Source organism: Lepidochelys kempii, chromosome 1, assembly GCF_965140265.1.
Source record: "Lepidochelys kempii isolate rLepKem1 chromosome 1, rLepKem1.hap2, whole genome shotgun sequence".
Lineage (NCBI taxonomy): Eukaryota > Metazoa > Chordata > Testudines > Cheloniidae > Lepidochelys > Lepidochelys kempii.
The window spans coordinates 281,039,243-281,063,549 of NC_133256.1; the positions used below are offsets into that span (position 1 = coordinate 281,039,243).

The following is a 24,307-nucleotide window of genomic DNA, read 5'->3' on the forward strand; positions in this document are numbered from 1 at the left end:
AACAGACCAGAGTTCCTGAAGATGCGAGCGTCATGTACCTTTCCCGGCCATCCCACGTTGATGTTGGTGAAACGTCCCTTGTGATCCACCAGAGCTTGCAGCACTATTGAAAAGTACCCCTTGCGGTTTATGTACTTGGCGGCTTGGTGCTCCGGTGCCAAGATAGGGATATGGGTTCCGTCTATGGCCCCACCACAGTTAGGAAATCCCATTGCAGCAAAGCCATCCACTATGACCTGCACATTTCCCAGGGTCACTACCCTTGATATCAGCAGATCTTTGATTGCGTGGGCTACTTGCATCACAGCAGCCCCCACAGTAGATTTGCCCACTCCAAATTGATTTCCAACTGACCGGTAGCTGTCTGGCATTGCAAGCTTCCACAGGGCTATCGCCACTCGCTTCTCAACTGTGAGGGCTGCTCTCATCTTGGTATTCATGCGCCTCAGGGCAGGGGAAAGCAAGTCACAAAGTTCCATGAAAGTGCCCTTACGCATGCGAAAGTTTCGCAGCCACTGGGAATCGTCCCAGACCTGCAACACTATGCGGTCCCACCAGTCTGTGCTTGTTTCCCAAGCCCAGAATTGGCGTTCCACAGCATGAACCTGCCCCATTAGCACCATGATGCATGCATTGGCAGGGCCCATGCTTTCAGAGAAATCTGTGTCCATGCCCTGATCACTCACATGACCGTGCTGACATTGCCTCCTCGCTCGGTATCGCTTTGCCAAGTTCTGGTGCTGCATATACTGCTGGATAATTCGTGTGGTGTTTAATGTGCTCCTAATTGCCAAAGTGAGCTGAGCGGCCTCCATGCTTGCCTTGGTGTGGCGTCCGCATAGAAAAAAGGCGCGGAACGATTGTCTGCCATTGCTCTGACGGAGGGAGGGGCGACTGACGACACGGCTTACAGGGTTGGCTTCAGGGAACTAAAATCAACAAAGGGGGTGGCTTTACATCAAGGAGTATTTCAGGCAGGACTTCATGAAGGGTTCCAATAAGAAATGGTGCACCTAAGTTATTGTTCTTATTGGAACAAGGAGGTTAGCCTGGCCTCTGATTGATACATGGCTAGATTTACCTCACTGCACCTTCTCTGTGAGTGACTGCAGTGTGACCCAGAGGAATGAGTCCCCTAGACGGGGGAGGCGGCAAATAAATACAAAACAAATCTGGTCTATTTCTTGTTTTGATCCACTCCATCTATCTTTTACATCTTTGGCTGGCAGCAGACGGTGCAGAAGGACTGCATGCCATCCACATCTCATGGCTGCTCGGCAGAAGATGGTACAATACGACTGCTAGCCATCCTCATCTCTTGCCTGCCTGGCAGAAGATGGTACAGTACGACTGCTAGCAATCCGTATCGCCTGCCTGCTCACCATAAGACGGTTCAAGAGGACTGACTGCAGGACTAAAGAGAATGACCTGGTCAAGTCACTCCAAATTTAGTCCCTGCGCCCATGTCTGCCCAGGCGCTCCCAGCCGACGTGGCCAGGAGCACCTCGGACATGACGAGGACGGCTACCAGTCGTATTGCACCGTCTGCTGCCAGAAGGCAATGGGTTGCTGCTACTGTGTAGCAATGCCGTACCGAGTCTGCCAGCACCCAGGAGACATACGGTGACGGTTACCTGAGCGGGCTCCATGCTTGCCGTGCTATGGCATCTGCACAGGTAACTCAGGAAAAAAGGCGCGAAACGATTGTCTGCCCTTGCTTTCACGGAGGGAGGGAGGAAAGGGGGGCCTGATGATATGTACCCAGAACCACCCGCAATAATGTTTTAGCCCCATCAGGCATTGGGATCTCAACCCAGAATTCCAATGGGCAGCGGAGACTGCGGGAATTGTGGGATAGCTATCCACAGTGCAACGCTCCGGAAGTCGACTCTAGCCTCGGTACTGTGGAAGCACTCCGCCGAGTTAATGCACTTAGAGCATTTTCTGTGGGGACACACACACTCGAATATATAAAATCAATTTCTAAAAAACCGACTTCTATAAATTCGACCTTATTCCGTAGTGTAGACATACCCTCAGAGGCTGGTTCACTGGTGGAATCGGCAGAATTGTGCACACCGTCAGAGTGGGGGGTCGAGCAATGCCTCAAACATGGCATGTCTGGTGCCAGAGATAATATCTCCCTGGAAGTAGAGGGCCCCAGAAGGTGTGGAGACCTTGGCTCTCTAGGGCAAACCTGATTGGAGCTCTGGCACTTCTCCCAACCTCCCCGGAGTCAAGTCCCTGGAACTGGAGCAACAGTCTTACCCAGAGTGGATGATTCTCTGACCCTGAGGGATGCTGATGTGTGTGCTGGTTCCACTTGATACCAGTGGATCCATCAATTTATGTGGCTTCTTTCTGTGTTTGCGTGCTTTAGGGCACTCCATCCCTATGACTGGAACTCATGGAAGGAGTCTCTCCCTTCTTAGGCTTAGAGGAAGACTTATAACCTTACCTCCTGACTAGGCCCTGGCGCAGGGACCACAATGGTGGCACCGTTGGTGCCTGCCTCAGACTTTGTAATTAGAGGTGCACTCCTGGCAACCTCAAACCAATATATCGGGGGGAGAGGGAGGTTGCTTGGCCAGGGTCCGAATGAGGTCTCATAGTGACTTCCACGAGGTGCTTCCATATTGGAGAGTCTGGCATTCTCAGGTATGACTTGGAAAGGGCTGGCAGATACTGCACCTGGATGAAATGTGGGCTTCTCTCAAGCAGTAGAGGAAGTATTGATCTTCCTTGCTAAAACTACCCCCAAAAAGGAGCCCCAATCCTGCTCCTAAAACTATCAAACTACTAAAGATTACTATAAAAACAATAAAAATGGTAAAATTATGAACTGTATATTTTTTAAGTATGTCACATGTAAGAGGACACTAATAGTTCCAACCCAGACGATGAGGCGGTGAGAAGGAACTGGAGACACAGTCTGCCTGCCTTGCCCTTTATCACCTCGGATGAAACCATGAGGGAGCCAAGGGCACATGCACAGACCAACAGACACTAGTACTTAAAAAATCTCCAGCTCCAGATGTGTGGTTTAGATGTGTAAACCCTCAGTGCAATCCAGTAGGGACCATCAATCAAAGAAGAACTTAATGTTATATATCTTTGACTGATTATGTTAGACAACACTTTTTAAACAAGATTCTCAAAGTTTTTAGGCACAGTGGCACTCAAACTTGTATGTTTACATCCTAAGAGACATGAAAGACCCAAAAAGAAAAACAAAATTTGCAACACTACTTTTTAACTTCAAAGTTGGGCTTAAATAGTATCTAGGAGTAACAGATCACTCTTTAATCATGAAAAAGCAGTGGTAATCAAAGGTATATCAGTGACTGCAGTGATATTGGATTGTCGAGCCAATATCTTTCATAAGCATTACATTCACTTAAAAATACTTAAAACTAGGAACATTAAGTAAAAATTAAACAGGAGTTAATACAATGTGTTGGTTGATTCTTTGTTCAAATGATAAAATATTATTAAAATGTGTGATCCCAGAGAAAGTAGAACAGAAATTTAACTCAATTAATATGGTAAACTGAATTTTTGATGAAATCTGACTCAATTTCTACTTTCTTTCTGAACATGGCAAGTTTATGTCTAGGCAGATCTAGTTATATGTTCTGTCCAGTGGCTAATATTTATAAAGATGTGATGTTGTCAAATCCCAGCAATTCTAATTATTTTCGTAGAATATATTCTATTTAGTTTCATAAGCTGTTTGAAATATTTTATTTAACACATTTTTTAAGTCCATATAAAATGGAACTTGCAAACTACTTAGGAATAGCTAGTTATGGCTGCACTGCCAGTAAAAATGCCAGAAGTGATAAATATGAGTGAACAGTGAAAATGAAGTTATCTATTTATCCTAGGAAAAGCATATATGCTACTGAAGTTTAAAGACTATAGGTCACGGTGAGTTCATGTAATTATAACCTTTTTGGCAACATATGGCCTTGACATGTCTATACAGCCACTTGCATTTCTCTGCTAAAGAAATGAAAAAAACACAGAGAAAGTTTGGATAGACATTTTTAAGGAAAAGGTTTGAGGAAAACATTGTTACTGGTATAAAGCAATAATGTAATTTTAAAGCAGTACAAAAATAACCATTAAGAGTTTTGATTACTATGGCATAGTAAAGTTCTATTTTAATAAAACCAATTAAGCATTAAGAATTTTAAACGGTTGTAGTTATTTTTAAAATTACTATTCATTCTTTACTTTTGAGGTCATATTTAGAACTCAGCACTGACGTTAAACATATACAAATCACTAAAATGAAAAAGGATATCATTCCAAAACCAGAAAAACCATGTCACATACATCCAGAATTTAGTTGCCAGGTATATTCCAAGAGGCAGTGCACTATGCATTGAGTGATCAAAGAATGATCTGTAAAACAACAGAAGTGATGTCATCATATAGTATGTTCTTTTGTACATAATTTAAATTCAGTATCAGTACACATGAAAAACCTCCTTTTAATGTAATACATTAAATAAGAATTAGATCTCCCAATACTGTTAGTAAAAGATTTTGCTTCTGGAGGTCCTCAGAGTCTGTAGAAGTCCCATTTTTCAAGATGCCCTGATGCAGAAGGATGGATGAGAGTCAGTTAATGTCACTCCTCAGATGGTCAAAGGGGTAACTATGGTGTAATATAAGACACAAGGGAAGCGGGGCTGATATGAATCTTTAATCAAACATAATGTTAACGTTTTATGCTATCCCTAGGTCAATACATAAACTCTTAAAAAAACAATTTTAAACCTAGTCTAAAATAAGATATTAATGGTTGGACTCAATCTGCATTGAGTTGGACTCAATTACCCCATTCTCCTCTATGTTCATAGACATCATATCATTTCCTATTAATGGATTCCAAGACCTGAAGAGACCACTGTGATCATTTAGTCTGACCTTGTACATAACAGAGGTCATAGAACTTTTCCTCACTGTTTAAAATGTATGCCTTATTTCCAGTCTGAAGTTCCAGCCACTGGATTGTGCTATATCTTTATCTGCTAGATGCAAGAGCTCATTATCAAATATTTTTCCCCATGTTGGTACTGATGGACTATGGCCAAGTCACCTCTTAATCTTCTCGCTGTTAAGCTAAATAGATAGAGCTCTTGGAGTCTACTACTATAAGGCATGTTTTCTAATCCTTTAATCATTCTCATGGCTACTCTCTCAACCCTCTCCAATATATCAACATCCTCCTTGAATTGTGGGCACCAGAACGGGACACAATATTCCAGCCAGGGTTCCACCAATGACAAATACAGAGGTAAAATAACCTCTGCTTCTACTTGAGATTCCTGTTTATGCATCCAAGGACTGTATTAGCCCTTTTGGCCAGAGAATCGCACTGTCAGCTCATGTTCAGCTGATTAACCACCACAACCCCCTAATTTTTTTTTCAGAGTCACTGCTTCCAAGGATAGAGTCCTCTATCATGCAAGTATGGCCTGTATTCTGTGTTTCTAGAGACATATATTTATCTTTATACTTTTTATTTATATATTCATATTTAGACATATTAAAATATGTATTGTTTGCTTGTGCCCATCTTACCAATGACCTGTTCTCATTATTTACCACTCCTCCAATTTGTGTGTTACCTGCAAACTTTAACAGTGATGATTTTATGTTTTCGTCCCAGTCACCGATAAAAATGTTAAACAACATAAGGCCAAAAACTGATTCCCACGGGACCCCACTAGAAAACATACCCGCTCAATGATGACTCCCCATTTACAATTATATTTGGAGACTTATCAGTTAGCCACCTGAATCTTATAAATTACATGTGTAATCAGTGATCAGGCTCTTCACTTTTTACCACAGAAACAACAACAACAAAACAAAGAAAAGGCATTCAGTCTTCTGTGTAATCAACAAAAATCTTTGAATTGATTATTTTAAAGTTGCTCACACAAGTGTCATGTTGCCTTAATCAGTGACTCAAAATATTTTTAGTAGGATAACATGCTTAGATTATAATACAATACTTCATATGCCACTGACATTACACCATTTTAGAACTGTTGATGAAATGGAGAAGTCTTAACAAATGTTTACTCTAAAGCCACATGCTGACAGCAGTTAGAAATCACTGCTAAAGTGCTCACTCAGCAATATTCACATTGCGGTTATTTTAATAGAGTTTGAAGTGAATTCCTAGCCAAGAGAATGGACAGAAGTTGTGAATTACATTTACACAAGAGATTCCAATGTCAGAGTGTTCAAGAAAACCATACAACACAAAATATATTTTTTAAAAAAGATCTAAAAAAGGAAATATATATGCCTTGTTTTCCTCAGTCTGTAGTTACAACAAAAATGCCTGTTTTCTCCTATCTCTTGCTTTTCTCTCATTACAGCTTCAGACAGAGATTCTTCACAGAAACATTATCAGAAGGAAAACAGTAGAGTCAGTTTTCCATTTCATTTAATTCACTTATTTCTATGACAGGAAGCTAGTTCTTCAATTAAGCCAAAAAGAAACTTAAACACTGCATATAAGCCAGCTAATTCTCAAGAGCTGTCCTGAGTTCCAGCTAAGAATACCTATGAAAACATTTACCATTAAAAACAATCTCAACGATACATATAAAATGATGGAGTCTAAATTAGCTGTTACCACTCAAGAAAGAGATCTCAGAGTCATTGTGAATAGTTCTCTGAAAACATCCTCTCAATGTGCAGCGGTAGTCAAAAAAGCTAACAGAATATTGGGAATCATTAAGAAAGGGATAGATAGTAAGACAGAAAATATCATATTGCCTCTATATAAATGCATGGAAGGCCCACATCTTGAATACTGCATGCAGATGTGGTTGCCCCATCTCAAAAAAGATACATCGGAATTGGAAAAGGTTCAGAAAAGGGCACAAAAATAATTAGGGGCATTAAACAGCTTCCATATGAGGAGAGATTAATAAGACTGGGACTTTTCAGCTTGGAAAAAGAGATGACTAAGGGGGGATATGACAGAGGTCTATAAAATCATGACTGGTGTGGAGAAAGTAAATAAGGAAGTGTTATTTACTCCTTCTCATACCACAAGAACTAGGGGTCACCAAATGAAATAAATATGCAGTAGGCTTAAAACAAATAAAAGGAAGTATTTCTTCACACAATGCACAGTCAACATTTGGAACTCTTTGCCAGAGAACATTGTGAAGGCCAAGACTATAACAGGGTTCAAAAAAGAACTAGATAAATTCATGGAGGATAGGTCCATTGATGGCTATTTGCCAGGATGGGCAGGAATGGTATCCCTAGCCTCTGTTTGCCAGAAGCTGGGAATGGGCGACGGGATAGATCATTTGATAATTACCTGTTCTGTTCATTCCCCCTGGGGCACCTGGCATTGGCCACTGTCAGATGACGGGATACTGGGCTAGATGGACCTTTGGTCTGACCCAGTATGGCCATTCTTACGTTTTAATGAAAAAAATTGAGCCTACCTGTCACAGAATAGGTCAATCACTGGGAAGCGGGCCATTCAAGGACACACCTCAAGGTTCCTCTCCACAACACTGAACAACTTAAACAACCTTCCCACATCCTGCCTTCCATCATACCTACATAAAATAGTCACCCTCATCCAATGTTCCCTCTAATTTTTTTTCCATCCACATGCAGAATGAATTTGGTTATGTGCACTATATTGAGGTAATGTGCAGATGTGTGCCACCAGTAGAAACAAAATACCTAGATATAATATATATTTTTAAAAAGTTACTATGGGGATAATTACTCCAGCCAGGACAGGTTAGGCATTTTATAACTCACTATTCAAACAATTAAATTTAAGCATAAGAGAGAACTAAAAATTATGAAATGCACAGATCAGTCAAAAAACTAAAAAAGCACGCTTTGAAAACAGTATCAACAAGTACCACCACCACCACCACAAGTATGTGTTGGGAGATGAGAGAGAGAGACACACACACACAGACTCTGTGTGAGTGTGTGTGAGAGAGAGGCTTGCCCCTTTACGTAGATTGACACTCACCAGGCTGAAGCCTGCTTGTTCAGACACAGCAGCAGCTACCAGCAAGCTCTCTCCGTCCCACTCCTGAGCCCTGTTGTGTCCTGTCCCCCAGCTCTGTGGAGATGGGGTACAGGACGGGGGGACACCCTGACATCAGTGCCCCCCTCCTACTTCCCCACTCTGCGAAGCAAGCGGGAGGTTCCTGTGAGCAGCTGGCCAGGGGCTGCAACGCAGAGGCAGGAGCAGTGCGTTAGTGGCAGGAGGGGCACCTGAAGTGCGTGGCACTTGATAGATTGCTGAGCGGCCACGCAGCTTAGAGGGAACTTAGCCCTCATCTACATCACACATTTACACCAAGGGGATTCTCTGGTGGAGACACCCATCTTTAGAAGAATCTTGCTTTATGATTAAAAGGAAAATTAGCTTTTAGTTTTTTTCAAAAATTTACTTCTGGGGTGCTTTATAATCAGTTTGTAAACTGCTCTGAGGCTTTCCTCTTGAAATTAGCATGCTTCAATCAGAGTTCTGACACAGAAATAAAACAGACACTAGACTGAGGAACACTATAACTCTCAAAGGCAACTTTGGAGACAATCAGAAACTTACTGAAGTGGTAACTGTGAAAAGTAAAAACTACTTTTTCCATAAGTAATTATTATATGAATGCTAAATATATCTAGCACAGTACGTGTCCTACAAACTATCTACAGGGCAGACTGAAAGGGCTTCCAAACATCTTTCTTAGGAAAACAAGCTACACATGCATTTGCTAAACTTTCCTGAATACATACTTACAGATTGATCTGGGAGTTTGTTTTTAGGTTAAGAATTTAGAATGCTATGTAAGTTTATCTAGACACAGAGAAATCACCACCACAGGAATCAGATAAATATTCTAGCAGTAATATTATATTGTAGCCATCCAATAAAATATTCTTTCCTTAAAAAACAAACAAGGAAGCTAAATACAAAGAGGTTAATTTAATAATATTACAATTATAACGAATCAATAGAATGTAAGGACTTCAAATTTAAAGGTATTCCGTACCCAAAATTTACACTGAGAGTTTTCTGTTTTAATTTGGTAACCTGTTTGCTCTGTGGTATTGAGACAAAATTGGTGTATAAAATCTGTATTTAACCTGAAAACTAACAAAATAATATAAGTCTAAAGAAAAAAAACCCTTATAATTATTTGGATTAATTAATTCTAGTTGCAATTTCCCATCATTTTAAGTGCCTGTGAAACATATAGTATGGCAGCATTAATATTACAGAACACATTAACTTTTCTTCTTACAGTATAGAAGAACCACTGATAATTATATAAAAAGGCAAAGAAAAATATAATAATAATAATAATAATAGTTTGGTATACACCTGGTTTTAACTTTAACCCAATCACCAATTCTCATACCCTTTCAACCTAACTCTTTCACATATCCACCAGCCTACTCCCGCAAGCTCACTCACCTGTTTACCAAGACATCCAGTAAGAACAATCCCAGCTTCTGTTCCACTATATTGCTGTCTGACCACCACTTTATCACCAAAACATTTCTGTCAGCAGTTAATACCCACCCTCCAATAGCTAAGAGACTATTCTTCATTACCTCTCCTTTACCCAGAATGGGAGAAAGAAACTTGTACTACATCTTGGATTTACACAATTACGTTTCTCTTCTAGTCAACTGTTATCCATGCATTATCTTGCTTTTCTTCTCAGTTTGTCTCATATTCTCACTAGAAAGACAAGGTGGGTGAGGCAATATCTTTTATTAAGAGACAAGCTTGTCTCACCAACAGAAGTTGGTCCAATAAAAGATATTACCTAACTCACACTCTTGTCTCTCTAATATCTTGGGACCAACATGGCTACAGTAACACTGCAAACAACAACAGATCATATCCTTACTGTTATTTAAGTTTGTTTTTAAAAAGAGAGGTTACTTACCAGTAACTGCTGTTCTTTGAGAGTGTCGCCTCTGTGTATTCACACTTGTGGGATTGGCACCTCCAGTCCAAGATAGGGGAGTCTACCAATGTCACTGGGTCTTTGCTGACCCTGAAGCAGAACTGGAAATAATGGGTGTTGTCCTTGGTAATAATGAGATCTAGTTGGGACTTACTCCCCTTGTATAACAAATACTGCCAGATTTATACCTAAGACATTTGTGCTGCTGTACAAAAATTCTGTTTAAATAATCTGCCTGGACATAGTTTTTCTCTGGCAAAAAGTTTTGGTCTTGAGCAAAGGGAGAGAGTCTTGCAGGCTAGGCAACCAGCTTTCAACTCCAGAACCATGATGTGTAGACAACTCCTAGAGAGTCCACAAACCTTGAAAAAAGACTGAAAAACAAGGAGAACATGCCAGTCCACTATGTGGAAACAACACACTAAAGGTAAAGGAGGTGAGAAAAGAATCCCCTAATAAGCTTGTGCTACTTTCACCTTTTGCATTTTCTATGAACCAAGACATTAATGGGTCAGGTGTAAGTAGAATAAGAAGCAGTACCTTTGCTATCAGTTGTATGGAGGCACAGACATAGCCTGGATAGCAGTATCACCTAGTTACATTGTTACAAAACGTGTCTGTGGATCAAAGTCTAGAAACTTGTGAAATCAGGGACTTGTTGCCACTTATACCATATATCAAACCATTTCAGGCAAGTGGCTTATCAGAGTCAATCGTGCTGAAACCTCAACACCAGACTCAGTCAACCTAAATGGATCCAAAGACCAGGTAGATTTTCGGGGAGGGCAAGCAGGATGGTTGCCCTGGATGCCAACTTTTGGAGGCACCTCATCACTACGCCTGGTTTTTTTTTTCCTCCTCCTAAGCTTCTCAGGGGGCACCGAAAACATTTACTATCCTGAGAGGAAAAATATCTTGGGCCAGCCCTGCTGAGGACTGATGTCACTTGTACTGGTACTGGATCACTTCACTGAGAAGTTCACCAGAGTCCAGCATGCTGGACTCAGTCGACCGAGATGGATCCAGAGATCTGAGTGCCACATACAGTATGCTCTGAACCACTCCTTGTTCTCTAGTCTATGGTGCCAAAATTTTGGTGCCAGTGCCAAGACTTCGGCACCAAATTAGGCAGACAAGTCCAGATTTCCACGTGGACTCTGGTACTGTGACGGTGCCAGAACCTTCATACCGAATTATGCCAATCCAGCCAGAGCCATATCTAAGGGACTGAGACCACAGCACTGAATTAGATCAACCTGGAGGAATCTGGGGATCTTGGTGCCTTGTTCATGGTTTAAGAACCTTGGAAATGACTGCCAACCAATTAAGACTGAGGAGTTGGATAATATGTAAGCCAGACACAGAGCCACTTAGGTTAGCACATTGCCAGACTTAGCAGACCAGGCCTGAGGAATCTCTTTTAGCAGTAGGGATGTGTGAGGCAGCCCTTGTGGTCCACATAGTTCTAGATGACACCTGTGCAAACAGATACCATTTCTTCTTTTAAATAAAGAAACCCATAGTGATAATTTAACTAAAACAGCCCTGAAAGGGCAAAAGAAAATCACTGACAAAAGAAGCGAGGACACTGCATGTGACCCAAACTCACTACCTCTTTTGGCAGTTAAGGAGGAACTGAGGGACAGTTTTATACCTTTGAAATCCTCCACATGGGGCAAAAGAGGAAGAAGAAAGTGGACACAGAGGACACTGGGTCACTCAGTGCCAGGGAGCACCAAGCTCACATGTGGGAATATTCAGAGGCTACTCAAAGAATATAATGTATAGTACTGAGAAGTAAATTAAGGGTCAAACAGTCCACATACTTTGCAAGTCCTCTGGAGAGCCTCAGAGGATATTGATATTTACAGTCATTATTCAAAACATAGAACATAATTATTTTAATGACTGGATGACAGATTTAAAACAACAGATTTAACTAACTTTCTGTTTGACAGTCATCTCTTCTGGCCACAGCAATAATTCCTGATGTTATATTCCACTTTGTATGAGTTTCTGAATGACTTTCAAAATGTTTCAGAATTTTAATTCTGAACAGTAATTAATTATTAACCTATTTACAATTCTACCTTGCTTCCCCTATCCCTCTCTAATAACTTTCCTCTTGACTGTTCCCTTCACAGTTTACACCAATGGTTTAACAGACATTCAGTACCCTCCCTCTGGAGACTGAATGTTTCTCTGCTCCTAGCCTTATTAGCTCAGTGCCTTTCATCTAAAATTAATTCAAAGGCTACATTTCTGAGATGACACAGCATTAGAGAGCCAAATCTCACAGACCTTTTTTCTGAAATGTAACAGTGATAAAACAGAAGTTCTTGCAAAGAATGCTATATATCCAAAAGATGCATATAGATCTGTCAAAGAAATCTAATACAACTTTTATTAAGTAAATGAACAAGACATATTTTAAACATTTGTCTGGGTGTACTAGATTGAAAAAGTTGCCTGATAAAATACTTACTTTGAAAGAAACTGTACCATAGCCCATACACCACCATACATTAGCCCTTTAATGAGCCACGAATCAACATCTAGGTCTGCTATAAACCCAACCAGCCAAATAACTAGGAATGGAGTTCCTAGCATCACCTTCTGACGAAATTCCTGCACAGAAACAAATATTTCAGTAAGCAATTTACAGTTCTTTTAGTTTCTTCTTTACAGTTCTTTAACAATCTAACTAAAACAGTCATAACTCATTTAAGTCTAAGAGCCTTAGTATGGGAAGGGGGAAAAAAGCTGCTTTTCTAAATGTATTTTTCTTCTTTTAAGCCTGCTCATACTATGCAAGCCATTTCTTTCCTAAATGGAAACTAGAGATTTCCTACTAAAAGATGTCTTGATTTCTCTTCTAGCATCAGTGATTAGTCAAACAATTTTCATGTGTAAAATGCTTTTTATTCAATTAGACTAGTTAAAGACCAAATTCAGAATTCATAATTTTTGAGCAAATCAAGTAACACGGTTGACCTCTGTAGATACCTGAGTCGTTCAAATTGGCAACTATGTTTTACACACTAAGAAAAACTAACATAAAAGCCATAATGCAATTAGGTTGGAAGTTAGAGACAAATTAAGAAAGTAATTTATTTAAAACATGGAAGATTGTAAAATCATTTGCAGCATTGCATATGGAAATCTAGTTAAGAGTAGATTGATAAATAAGGGGTAAAAGCAACTATAGTAAAGTGGAGTGGAAAATGGCTAAAAATAGTACCGTGATGTTCCACATTTGTGTCTCAATCACCTTCAGATCAAAAAAGTGCTAAGATTAGAACTAAAAAGATTTTATACATGCCATAGTTGCAAACTCACTCTGGGATATAAAGTCAAGTTATGTTCTTTCTGACTAGCACATTATCTCCAGTAACCTTTACCCAACTAAAATATATTTTACGTGTAGCACAGGAGCTATTGAGATGTATAGCTCTATACATCTTGAGGTAAATATTCTCCAATTGGAATTCAGTTAACAATTATACTGATCATGCCCAAGTGGGAACAAAATCCAGCTCACTATCAGCACCATAGGGGCTCTGCTATCCTAGCAGGACAGAAGAATAGTAGAAACTTATTGCTGTCAGTAGGTTAATCTAACACATAGGAAGCAGGTTTGTGGGATGAGAAAGTTCTACGTTTACATAATCACCTTTTTCACTTTTGTCTCTGTGACAATAGCCACAGTTTAAAGCAAACCTTTTATTTCGGTTATCCCAATAGCGCAGAGCCAGTACACTGAAATTACATAAAGATACCCCAGTAGAGATGGGTGGAAACAACTCTCTGCATTGTACTAGACAGTGACATGAAGCACAGGTGACATGCTCAATAACTCAAAAAGGGAGTTAGCCACACTATCTACAAGAGGCCATATAACTCTGAGTTTAGTATATATGACGAGAAAAGTAACAACTAATGTGTAAAAACAAAATAAAAAGATGAAAGTGGTTCATTTTGGTGCACAAATATCACACAAGAACACTACTTTCATGGTAACTCTTGATGATCTGACATATAAGCGAAGTGTAGGCGGTAACTAATAGCCAATTACAATTTAAATACGCAGTTAGATCAGAATACAGGCTACATTCAAGTTATCAAGCAATCAGCAGAATTATGCAATTACTATATATTACATAGTAAATGCTATGAAGCTTACAAAAAGTAAAATTGCTTACCTAATATTCATGTAACTTTGATCTCATATAGTTAGACTGTAAGCATTTTGGGACAGGGGCCATCTTTTAGTCGTGTGTGTCTATACTGCCAAGCACAGAGGGGACTCAATTACTGACTGGTATACCAATCCTTAATTGGGGCCTCTAGGCACTACCACAATATGAATAAAGACTAACAATTTAAGTATTTACAAGTGTTAACTTAAAAATGCCGGAGAAAAGATTTTCTCAAAGACTGTAACTAAGGTTTTCATTACCAAGATACACTATCTTCGAACCAAGAAACAATAATTTCAAGCCTCATGTGCCGCATTTACAGAATATCTGGCATCACAGCCATCTCGCTAACAGATGAAAATTAATTCTAGATGGAAATCCCCTGTATATATTTTATATAGATAGCTATTTATTACAGAGACTGACAGATCTCTCTCCTAGACACCTCCATTTCCCACTCCTCCTCAAAGATCCTACAATGTATTCCATCCATTCTTCCTCTGTAAGATTTTAAGTCAGTAAACACCACTCAGCTCAGGTCCAATATTCTTCCTGTGCACAGAGTTCGAAAATAAGCCTAGGTTCTAAATTGTCATTCCCTGGGTAACAAAAGATTAAAATGTCATTAGCCCACCACGCCAGTGCACTACAAACAATTTTTAAAAGCAGTTCATTTTTGTAGAAAATGTATGTTTTTGTTAAATTGAGCTGCTTATTTTTAAAGCTGACAGGTGAATTGCTTATCCATCAATCTAATACCACTGCTAAGGTTAAATATTCCAATTAGAATTCTATCTTACAATCAAATAAAAAGCCTTTGAAAACTAGGTAGCTTCATATGCCACCATTATACTGTCGCAGTCAGCCTCTGTGTTCCTTCACTTTGTCATACAACACTCACCAGCAGTTATACAGGAGAGCAAAGTTTAGGAAATAGCCTGAAACTTCTATTATCTGAGGGTGATTGAGAATCAGATTTGTCAAAGTATCTTGGCTCTCCGCAGGAAGCATACCGCATTGCTCCGAAGGCACTCTCCCTGCTGCTCAGTCAATGCAATAACATTGCCGTTGACCCTTGGAAAAAACTACAAGGCTGCTATGGCATTGATATAGAAGATGGATATAAGACGACGATATGAGATAATCCCAGAACTGAAACATGGGAAAAAGTTCTTGTTAATATCTATCTACACGAGCTCTCGTGCCATGCCAGCCACTGTAGTATTGAAGCACCTTTTTTGAAAAGGGAGGAATATGCCAAAAATATGGTTTTACATAATGAAAAATGTGAGGTTTCTTCTCACCTTATCAGCCTTTAGCTTTCTGAGAAATGATGGACTGTCGTATCCCTTTGCCTGTCTTGCCTCCTGTAAGTGGTTGATCATCCAAACATTTTTTCTCTGTTTTGCCAAATCAAGCGGTGATTCTCCCTGCCAGGAGTTTGAAAAATGGGAGAAATTTAATTTAAAAATAGAAAGTATTCAGAACAGTTTTACTTTTAAAATAGAAAATCACCCACATAAAATTATCATCATATTGAAAAGACATTAAATAATATTCTGGTATTATTTCACTCTGATGCTTACTTTGACACCAAATAGACTGTTCATTCCCTCCAGTCTTTTTCTTTTCACTTCCCTTATAACTGCGTGAGTGATGAGCACAATGCTAAATCCATGCTCATGACATAATTTCTATGTCTCAAATGCGACAACAACTATTGCCTTTAGGGATCCTCTGGCAAAACAAATCTGTGTTTAAATGTCCTGAACACTCAGTCTCCTTATCTGTGTTCCCGCCCCCCCAAACTATTGACAGGCAGCAGAAACTAAACCAAAAACATAAGCATTTGTTGCCCACTGGATCATGGAAACTCTCCACTGTATATGATTACTCCTCAGTTACTTCTTTACCTCAAGGAAGACATCATCACTAGAAGTCACTAGTACTACAAAATGTTTTCTATGAGAAAAGTTTCTCACAATTTAATGTTACTAGGTCAGCCCCAGCCTTTGTGGTCCTAGGAAGAAAATGGAGAAGGACAGGAAGTATATGGATTGCTGGCATCCAGTTTATCCTACCATTATGAGGTCCTTATGCTTGGCTTGTGCCAGGTTCTTCACTTATCTTGAAGGGTCCCAAGGCAGCAATGACATTGTCCTAGTTTCTCTCTCATTGCACACTCAGGAGGGGAGTTAGAGAGAGTGAGAGAGCAAGCGAGCGCACGGACTAAATGGATTTCCATCCACAGAGATTGACATCTGTTTTCTACTCCAAGAAAAAGAGCTAAGTGAAAATTCATGACTAGGGTCAGATGTTATAGCGGAGGCAAGAGACAACCAATTGTAGGTACCTCCAGCTCCAGTTTCGCATTTGACTCCTCCTCTCTTCTACTGGAGTTAACTCCCCTCCTAAACAAAGCATTCATGGAGGCTTGAAAAATAGCTGAATCCTCCATCACTCGGCCATGCCTAAAAAAAAATGAGACAGGTACCAGAAACTGAAGTTACCCAGAAAGGGCACAGTGTACTAGCAACTGAAGAGGAGCCTTTCAAAGCCACATAGGACAGTCACCTAACTACCATTGAATGCTAGTGGGAGTTGGGCACCTAACTTCCATTTGAGCCTTTGAAAGTCTCATCCTGAGTCTCCATTAAGGGATTAAGTAGTACATTATGGAAACCCTGAAGTGCATTTTTGTGGCTCCTCTGGGGAGTTTCCTTCCACGTCCTATATATGAGTGTTGAGCCAGCCTAGTCCATCAGAAACTTACACCAAAAGTTATCTTTATTCTCATTGTTACTCAACCAGAGTATTAAAATATAGGTTAAGCTAGCTCAACCCTCTGAGGAAACAGAAAATTCTGGGGATCAACCACAGTGAATACCCTGTCTACTCACAGATCTATTGGTTTCTTGGATCACTAATCTCTGGAAAACCCTGAGACACTAAGTTTTTGGTGTCATTTTACATATCCAAATTATAAAGATTACCTGTGGACAAGTAATCCCCTCTAGGAGTTGTTCTCCTAAGTAAATCCTGCAGTTGCCCCATTTCCAGCTGATCATCCCTTCTACTAGAGGGCCATGTGACACCTAGTGACTGCTTAGATAAAAAGACTGCAGGAGCTTTAAAGAAATCCTTTGACTATCCTTCTAATCAACTGGCCATTTTAGTGTATTCCTTTTATTAATATGGAGGCATAACTGATTTATTAAATACATTTTAATATTTATAACCTACATCAGGGAAATCAATTCTGGTCTATCAATACACTTATCTCTGTGCCAGTAAGTAATAACTATTTAGCTTGATGTGATCCATCATGTGTGATCTTAATGATCAGAAAACAATAGTCTAAGGGCACGTTAACGGGACATTCACAGTCAAGCCTTTAAAAGATATGACTGAAACCTCATACCAAGAAAACACATCAAGGATCCACTCTAAGATTCACTGGTAGAGTCAGTTAATTCCTCTTTCAGTAAATGCTCTCCTTATTTTAGAAATTCATGATTTAATAGCATAATTATTACTTTCATTCTTCCTTTGGAAATGGAAGACATTACAAGTACTCAAATAAGATTTCCACTGATTTGTTTTAATAGACAAAATACTTGCCTCATCTATGAGACTACCTCAGTCCGTTCAATAAATTATGGGTAAAAATACTGGATAACTGTGAGAGAATCATTATAACATGGGGTTACTGCCTAAGATTCAGTCCTTTCTCTCAGTAATGAAAGTCATTCTATCTCCTTTCCAATCCAATCCTCAAAGGAAAAGAATATGATCTTACCACCAGGAAGAGTTATTTATCTTCTTATTTTTATTGTTCAAAAAAGAGTTGAAACAGACAACCCCATATTAATTAAATTAGAAATGGCAAATTGATGCTATATCATCAACCCAGTATACTGCCTAGTGTCATCAGATCTCCAAGATGTGTGTCTCCATGTTTCTAAATATCAAGCTGACTAGATTCACTCTAGAAGCTTTTCTATTTCAGTAGAGAGCACTGATTTTTCTCCCTACTGTCTCTTGATCATTAACCAAAATCCTGGAGGTAGTCTTTCTGTTCAAAAGAAAACCATTGCCTTACTTGGATAACTGGTTCTGACCTGGGTCAACTCCCTCAAAAAAGCTTAAAGGGTAGTGTGATGTCATTTACTAACATTTTTAGTGCCTGGAGCTGACTGCAAACTTTTCCAAAAGCTTGAGCTCACTTGTAACATTTCAGTCTCTAACAAATCAGGAAATAAGATGGGTTTTCCATCCAGAGGATTCAAGAAATACTTGAAATACAAGAAATACTTTAGCTATACTACATTTTCAGTCAATTCCAAGCTCTCTGAGGAAAGAACTTTACTAGACAGGGTTATGGATATGTCCAGATCACCATCTGTTCCACATCAACAGTTCAGAATTGACAAACGTCTGAAAAAAAATCAAAATCTGATTTAAGGATAACTAGCTATGATTAAAAAGGCAGGAAAATCTAAAGTTGAAGCATTAGTCAACTGAAAAACTGGGAACAAGATGGGGCAATTTTCTTCTATTATGGACAGCATCAACTTAATTTAAACCTACATTTCTAAAACAAATTTTTATTTTGAAAACGTTCCTATAATAGAAAGCCAGATTTTTGTGACCAGGCCTCCTCAAACTCAATAAGGGAAACCTATAAATGTAAAAGAGAGAGAACAGTTATTTATTTTACAGTAACTGTTGTTCTTTGAGATGGTGTGGTCAGTGTGGATCCTCATGTAGGCGTGTACGTGCCTTGTGTGTGAGACTGGATTCTATAAAATAGCAGTATCTGCTGAAACCATGCATGAGCGTGTGCCTGTTTTTGCTCCCAGACAAGGGCATCAAGGGAGAAGCAGCTGCAACCCTTTCTCACTTCCCTTGCATTTCAAAGCCTCTGGAGCAGAAATTCTGATATTTAGTGTTGTCCCGCGTGGCACAAAGATCTATTATGGAAACCTCTAATGATGGGTATATGCTTTATGATGGATCTCCACAGGGACCACTCATGATTAGCAATAGACTATTTGTTCCAGAAGTCTGTCAGGTCGCTGCTCATTTGCAGGAGGTATAGAGCCATTGGGTATGCCTACACTGCAATGAAAAACTCGTGGTTGGCCAGTGCTCAGGCTGCGGAACTGTTTCATTGTAATTTAGACTTCCAGGCTCAGGCTGGAGCCCAGACTCTAGGACAACTGCAAGGTGGGAGGGTCCCAGAACTTAGGCTGCTGCGGAAACACGGAAGTCAACACTGCAATGAAACAGCCCCACCAGCCAAGCCCAGCAAGCTCAAGTTGGCTGCCATGGACCAGCCACAGGTGTCTATTTGCAGTGTAGACATACCCGTTGGGGTAACCCATTTCAGTGGTACCATGTCCAGAACTTGATGGCCCCTAGAAAGAGAGGAGACAAGCATACACCTCCTTGCTTGCTGACATAGTGCTTTGAGCTGTTACAGCTGCTCAGTGTTTCTATTTGTGGAACTCCAGTGTTACTAACGCCAGCATAGAATGCGGCTTGCTAACTCAGCAAACCCTGATGTTATTCAGAAATAACTCCAGGCATGGTTCAGTGACAAAGGCACTTGGCGAGGTTTATTGCCCTTAAGGCACAGTCCCAGCACCCTGGCTCCATGGTTACAGGTACACTAAAATGTGAGTGCCCTGTGGTAAGGAGCAGTTCAGTCAGCAGCAGGAGTCTCTACTGTCCCCAAGGCCACACAAAGGGTTAAGGCAAGGTACCCCAACATTTAGAGACTAAGACAAACAACTTATGTACCCCCTTACATGTTTCATAACATCCACTTGTTACCTCCCGTTGTACCTTGCTTACAGATGTCCCAGGCAAAACATCCCTATTCATCATTTCTGTCAAACCCTCTTATCTGGTGTCAAGTCGCGAGGTACCTGGGCTAATCTTTTGGAGTGTGTTTATACACATACCCAGTATTTGTTGCTTCTTAGGAATACTTGTATTTTAGCAACACTAACAATACCTTTGCCAAGGTCATGTATCAGACAGTAAACTTATAAGGATCTGCTTTAATACATGGCCTGACTTTGGTTCATGGCCTAACTTTGCTGACTATGGTTCAGGCCTCAGATCTTTCACCAAGCCCAGTGCTCCAGGCTCTCTTTCTCCTACAATGTGGAGACTTATGTCTTCTGAAGAACAGGTCCCCTGAATTTGTAGATGGTACAGATGGGTTTCCCAACCACGACTGATATATCAATATTAAAGTTCTTGCTGGGGAACTAGAAGAGAATGGAATCCTCTCACTAAAAACATTCTTGGTTTTCTTCCACCACCTCAGTTCTGTGATGACATGAGAAGGAACCAAAATATTCTTGTTCAGCTGGTGTCTCAACAGTGAACAGACAGAGCTAGGGTGGCCACAGGTGAAGCCTGGCAAGTGGCATTATGTACATGATTGAATCCAGAATGACTCGATTCTCCTGTCAAATTTGCTGCCTCTGAGAGGAAGCCAGGTTAGTAAAGAAGGTGGAAGATGGGCACTTTCTAGAGAACATTACCTTCTTTCTTGTGGATACTTTGGCTGACAACTCTCTGAGTATGATGGAGTCCTCTGCCAGGGCTGGTATTCGTAAGACTTCCTATAAGGAGTAGCATATAATTCTGAAGGACTGTAGTGCTGCCCATGAAGTTCTTGAGGGAGTGGCGTGTGTTGTCCACTTTCTGTCTGAAATGCTCAATTCCCATTGACCGGGGGTTCTGTCACATGTGTCCATGGCCACGTGTAGTGATGGTCTCTCAAACATTTGGCCCTTCTTAATTTTTTCCTTTAACTCACCCCGTTCTCTTACAAGATTTTAGATAGGAAGGGAAGGACCCTCTCCCAAGTGAGAAAATTGTATTTAGTAAACGGGGCTTGGTAATTTGCCACCTGGAGGTAGAGTAAAGCTGATGAATATGCCTTGTTCAAAAAAAAAAAAAAAAAGGCGGGGTGGGGGGGAGTGGTCCATCCAGCTTTTCGGATCTTTGTCCTTGGGTGTGACTTTTGTGGACTTCGATTTTTTCCAGTGCTGTTGAAACAATCGGGGACCCTGAGTATGGATTAGCATAAAAATGTTCAAAGCTCTTTGGTGACATCTAATATTCCTCCTCCATTTTTCTGAAGTGAGAGCAAGAGTAGTGTAATCCTTTGACTGGTTCCAGTATCCCTTCATCAAATCAAAGAGTCTGTGAGACTTCTCACCAATGTAGAAATGTAGTCTCAATATCTCAGGCCTCCATAATGCAGGACAGGAAGCCTTGAAAAGCTTTGAAGACAATTTATTTGAAGGCTGTGGCTGGTGTCACCACCTTGTCCAATGAGGAAGATGACATCTTGTGTGAAGATGGGAGGAGTTGTGATCCCTCCGTCATTGCTGACCCTTGGGGCTCACATCAAGTTCTGATGTGGGTGGCCTGGCTAATGAGGCCACCAGGGAATGGGATCTCCTTTTCCTGGAAATATGGGAGGGAAAATCTGTTCCTTGACATGAGAGACAGCAGTCCCCAACAATTCCAGTATGACCAGGATGGTATACCATATGGGTGCTGGCCAGATCAGTGCCACCTCACACCCCAGTACTCTCTTTGGGAGTTGCATTCTTAAGGCAGAGGAGAGGGATCTCCACTTGATGCCCACAAGAAGGAATTTATTTCCTCTTTAAATGTCAGTGCTGTAGAGAGATATAGTATCAGGACCGGTTCCAGTACAGGAAACACCTCTAAACATGATCCAAATTCCTCCAGTGGGTATCTCGCACTCATGCTAGGCTCCCCTTCACAGATTCTGGTGCAGAGGTCAGCCACAAAGGTCTCATTCCCTGTGCTGCTTCCAGTCTGACTGAGGAATCAGACACACTATTTGAACAGTGATGTTGTGTGTCTGTCTTCCAGAACTTCCCTTCACATATGAGCTATAATTGGCCTCTATGAGTGAATGTTGTCCTTACATACAGGCACAGGTGCTTGCTTAACTGCCTGGGATGCAGGTGCTATAGCTGTCAATGCCAAGGCTGTCAATACTAAGGCTTTTGGTGCTGAGATTTCCAGGGCTGAGGGCTTTGTCTATGTTGACATAGCTGGTGTTGAATTAATTGATGCCAGCTCCACTCGTGCTTCTTTTTACCTTCTTTCCAGTGCGTGACCTTGGGGTCTAATTGTGCTTGTGGGAGAATCGGCCAATTCTGGCTTGTCTAGTAGTGACCATCACATCCAGGTCCAATATGGACTGCTCTAGCACATGTTGCTTGAGTCAGGCATCCCTGGATTTGTGGGTCCTGGACCAAAAGCATTTGCCCATAGAGCACCTGTCCAGGATGTGACTCTATCCTATCATCCACCGTGTACGTCCTTAATAGGGATCAGTCTGTCATAGTACGGGCAGGGTTTAAATCCTGAAGGTTTGCAGTCTGCCGTGAGGCATGGTGGATGGTGCGAAGTGCCTTGCTCCACTGTACAGAGGGGTCTGTATTAACTTTTCTTCCATTTTTTTTTCTTTTTTTGTGGTACAGCGAATGAAAGGATTGTGAAGATGTTTTCTTCACAAACATAATGAAAGAAATGGTTTTAATGCTTCTAAGAAAAGTAGCAGGTTGGACACTTGCTAGTTTCTGTTCCACTGTCACAGGTGATCAGGGGGCGGGTTGTGGCTACCTGCCCTTTATGATCTCACATAGCAGGATGAGGCAGCACACGGTACATGTGCAGCCCTAATGGACAGTGCTATTCAAAAGAATGATCTTGCACCCATGAAGCAAATGTGCACCTATGGAGGGATCCAAACTGATACACATGCAAAGAAGAATCTCAGATTTCGTGTTTTAACCAATAAAGCTGATGGAAAAAATATATGAAAAATAATCAAAATCTTGTTTTTTCAACATTTTCTGACAAGTTCTAGACAAAAAGGTCTAACCTTTTCCTTGCAAAGATAACCTTGAAAATGCAAGTTGACAAAAGCCACTGTAGAGCAACTGCTAGATCTGAATGTACATTACTGATTTTTCTAGGGATCACAGCTTATTCTTGGTTTCACTTATAGCCACTTGGCAGTTCATCTCTGGGAGGGCCCAGAGTAGGACACAGTCATGCTGCCAAAGGTGGCATTAGGGCCTCTGCAAGTTCTCTCCCAGTCCGTTATATATAGTCACATTGGTCCCTTTTCTGAGCAGCAAGCATAACCATTCGGCCACAAGGAGGAAGAGCACAATAGCATGCTATGAGCACAGTAGCACAGGTGGGAAGAATGTATCCAGATCCGGAATAGCAGAGACTTTTTAGCCTTCCTCAAAATTCTCCGAGGGTAAAAGAAGCTCACCCAGACCTTTCAACAGCTGAGGAAAATGGATGAAGAGACAAACCTCTTCACCTGCCATAAAGGGAAGGCACTTCACATTTATCTGACACCTATTACCAAAGATTGCTACGAAAGACAAAAAAGTCTCCACCTCTTTAGAGACAGCAACATGGCAAAATTTCAATAGTTACCCACTTCCAAGTGCACAGGTTTGGGAATCTAACTGGGACGGTAGACCCTGGACTTTGATGATAGATTCTTCCCCTCCCATCTCTGATATTTACTAGTAGGCTTAGTTTTTCAGCTAGTGGCTATCGAAGTATTTGAGCCCCACCTCTCCCTCTAACTCTCATGCACAATAAAATAAGAAATTAACTTAAGACAGAGCCTGAGCCACTATTAGTGGTTACAGAATTGCCATGGATTTGGTATGCATATTTATATCTAATCAGCAGAGATCTTCTATAATTCTACTCCTGAAAACCATGTCCCTTTTATAAGAACTACCAAAGCTTACAGAAAGATAGCACTTAGGACCAAGCTAGTAAAGTTAGAGAGACTCTCATAAAATCTAACTCTGAAAATTATTGAGTCTGATGATTTGTCACATGGAAGCATATTAAGAGTATTATTCCCAATGTGTACAACATTACATACAAATGTTATTATTCTTACAAGGGGACACTAGGTAAGAAGTTGCTACAAGCACTCTTGGGGTTCAATATTTATTACTGTCTGTCTTTACACTCGACATGTAGTTGTGATCCTTTACTCAC

At 40.6% G+C, this 24,307-nt stretch overlaps 1 protein-coding gene across 3 annotated transcripts in view; it reads right to left on the minus strand.

Moving 5' to 3' along the window:
* ZDHHC17 (zDHHC palmitoyltransferase 17) overlaps window positions 1-24,307 on the minus strand; it is a 128,662-nt gene that overhangs the window by 40,094 nt on the left and 64,261 nt on the right. For all 3 annotated transcript variants that reach the window (XM_073327711.1, XM_073327710.1, XM_073327709.1), the window contains 3 exons: window positions 15,502-15,627; window positions 12,484-12,626; window positions 4,308-4,410 (listed from right to left, as the gene is read on the minus strand). In XM_073327711.1, coding sequence (XP_073183812.1) covers window positions 4,308-4,410; window positions 12,484-12,626; window positions 15,502-15,627 — 372 coding nt within the window. The remainder of the gene's footprint in view (window positions 1-4,307; window positions 4,411-12,483; window positions 12,627-15,501; window positions 15,628-24,307) is intronic.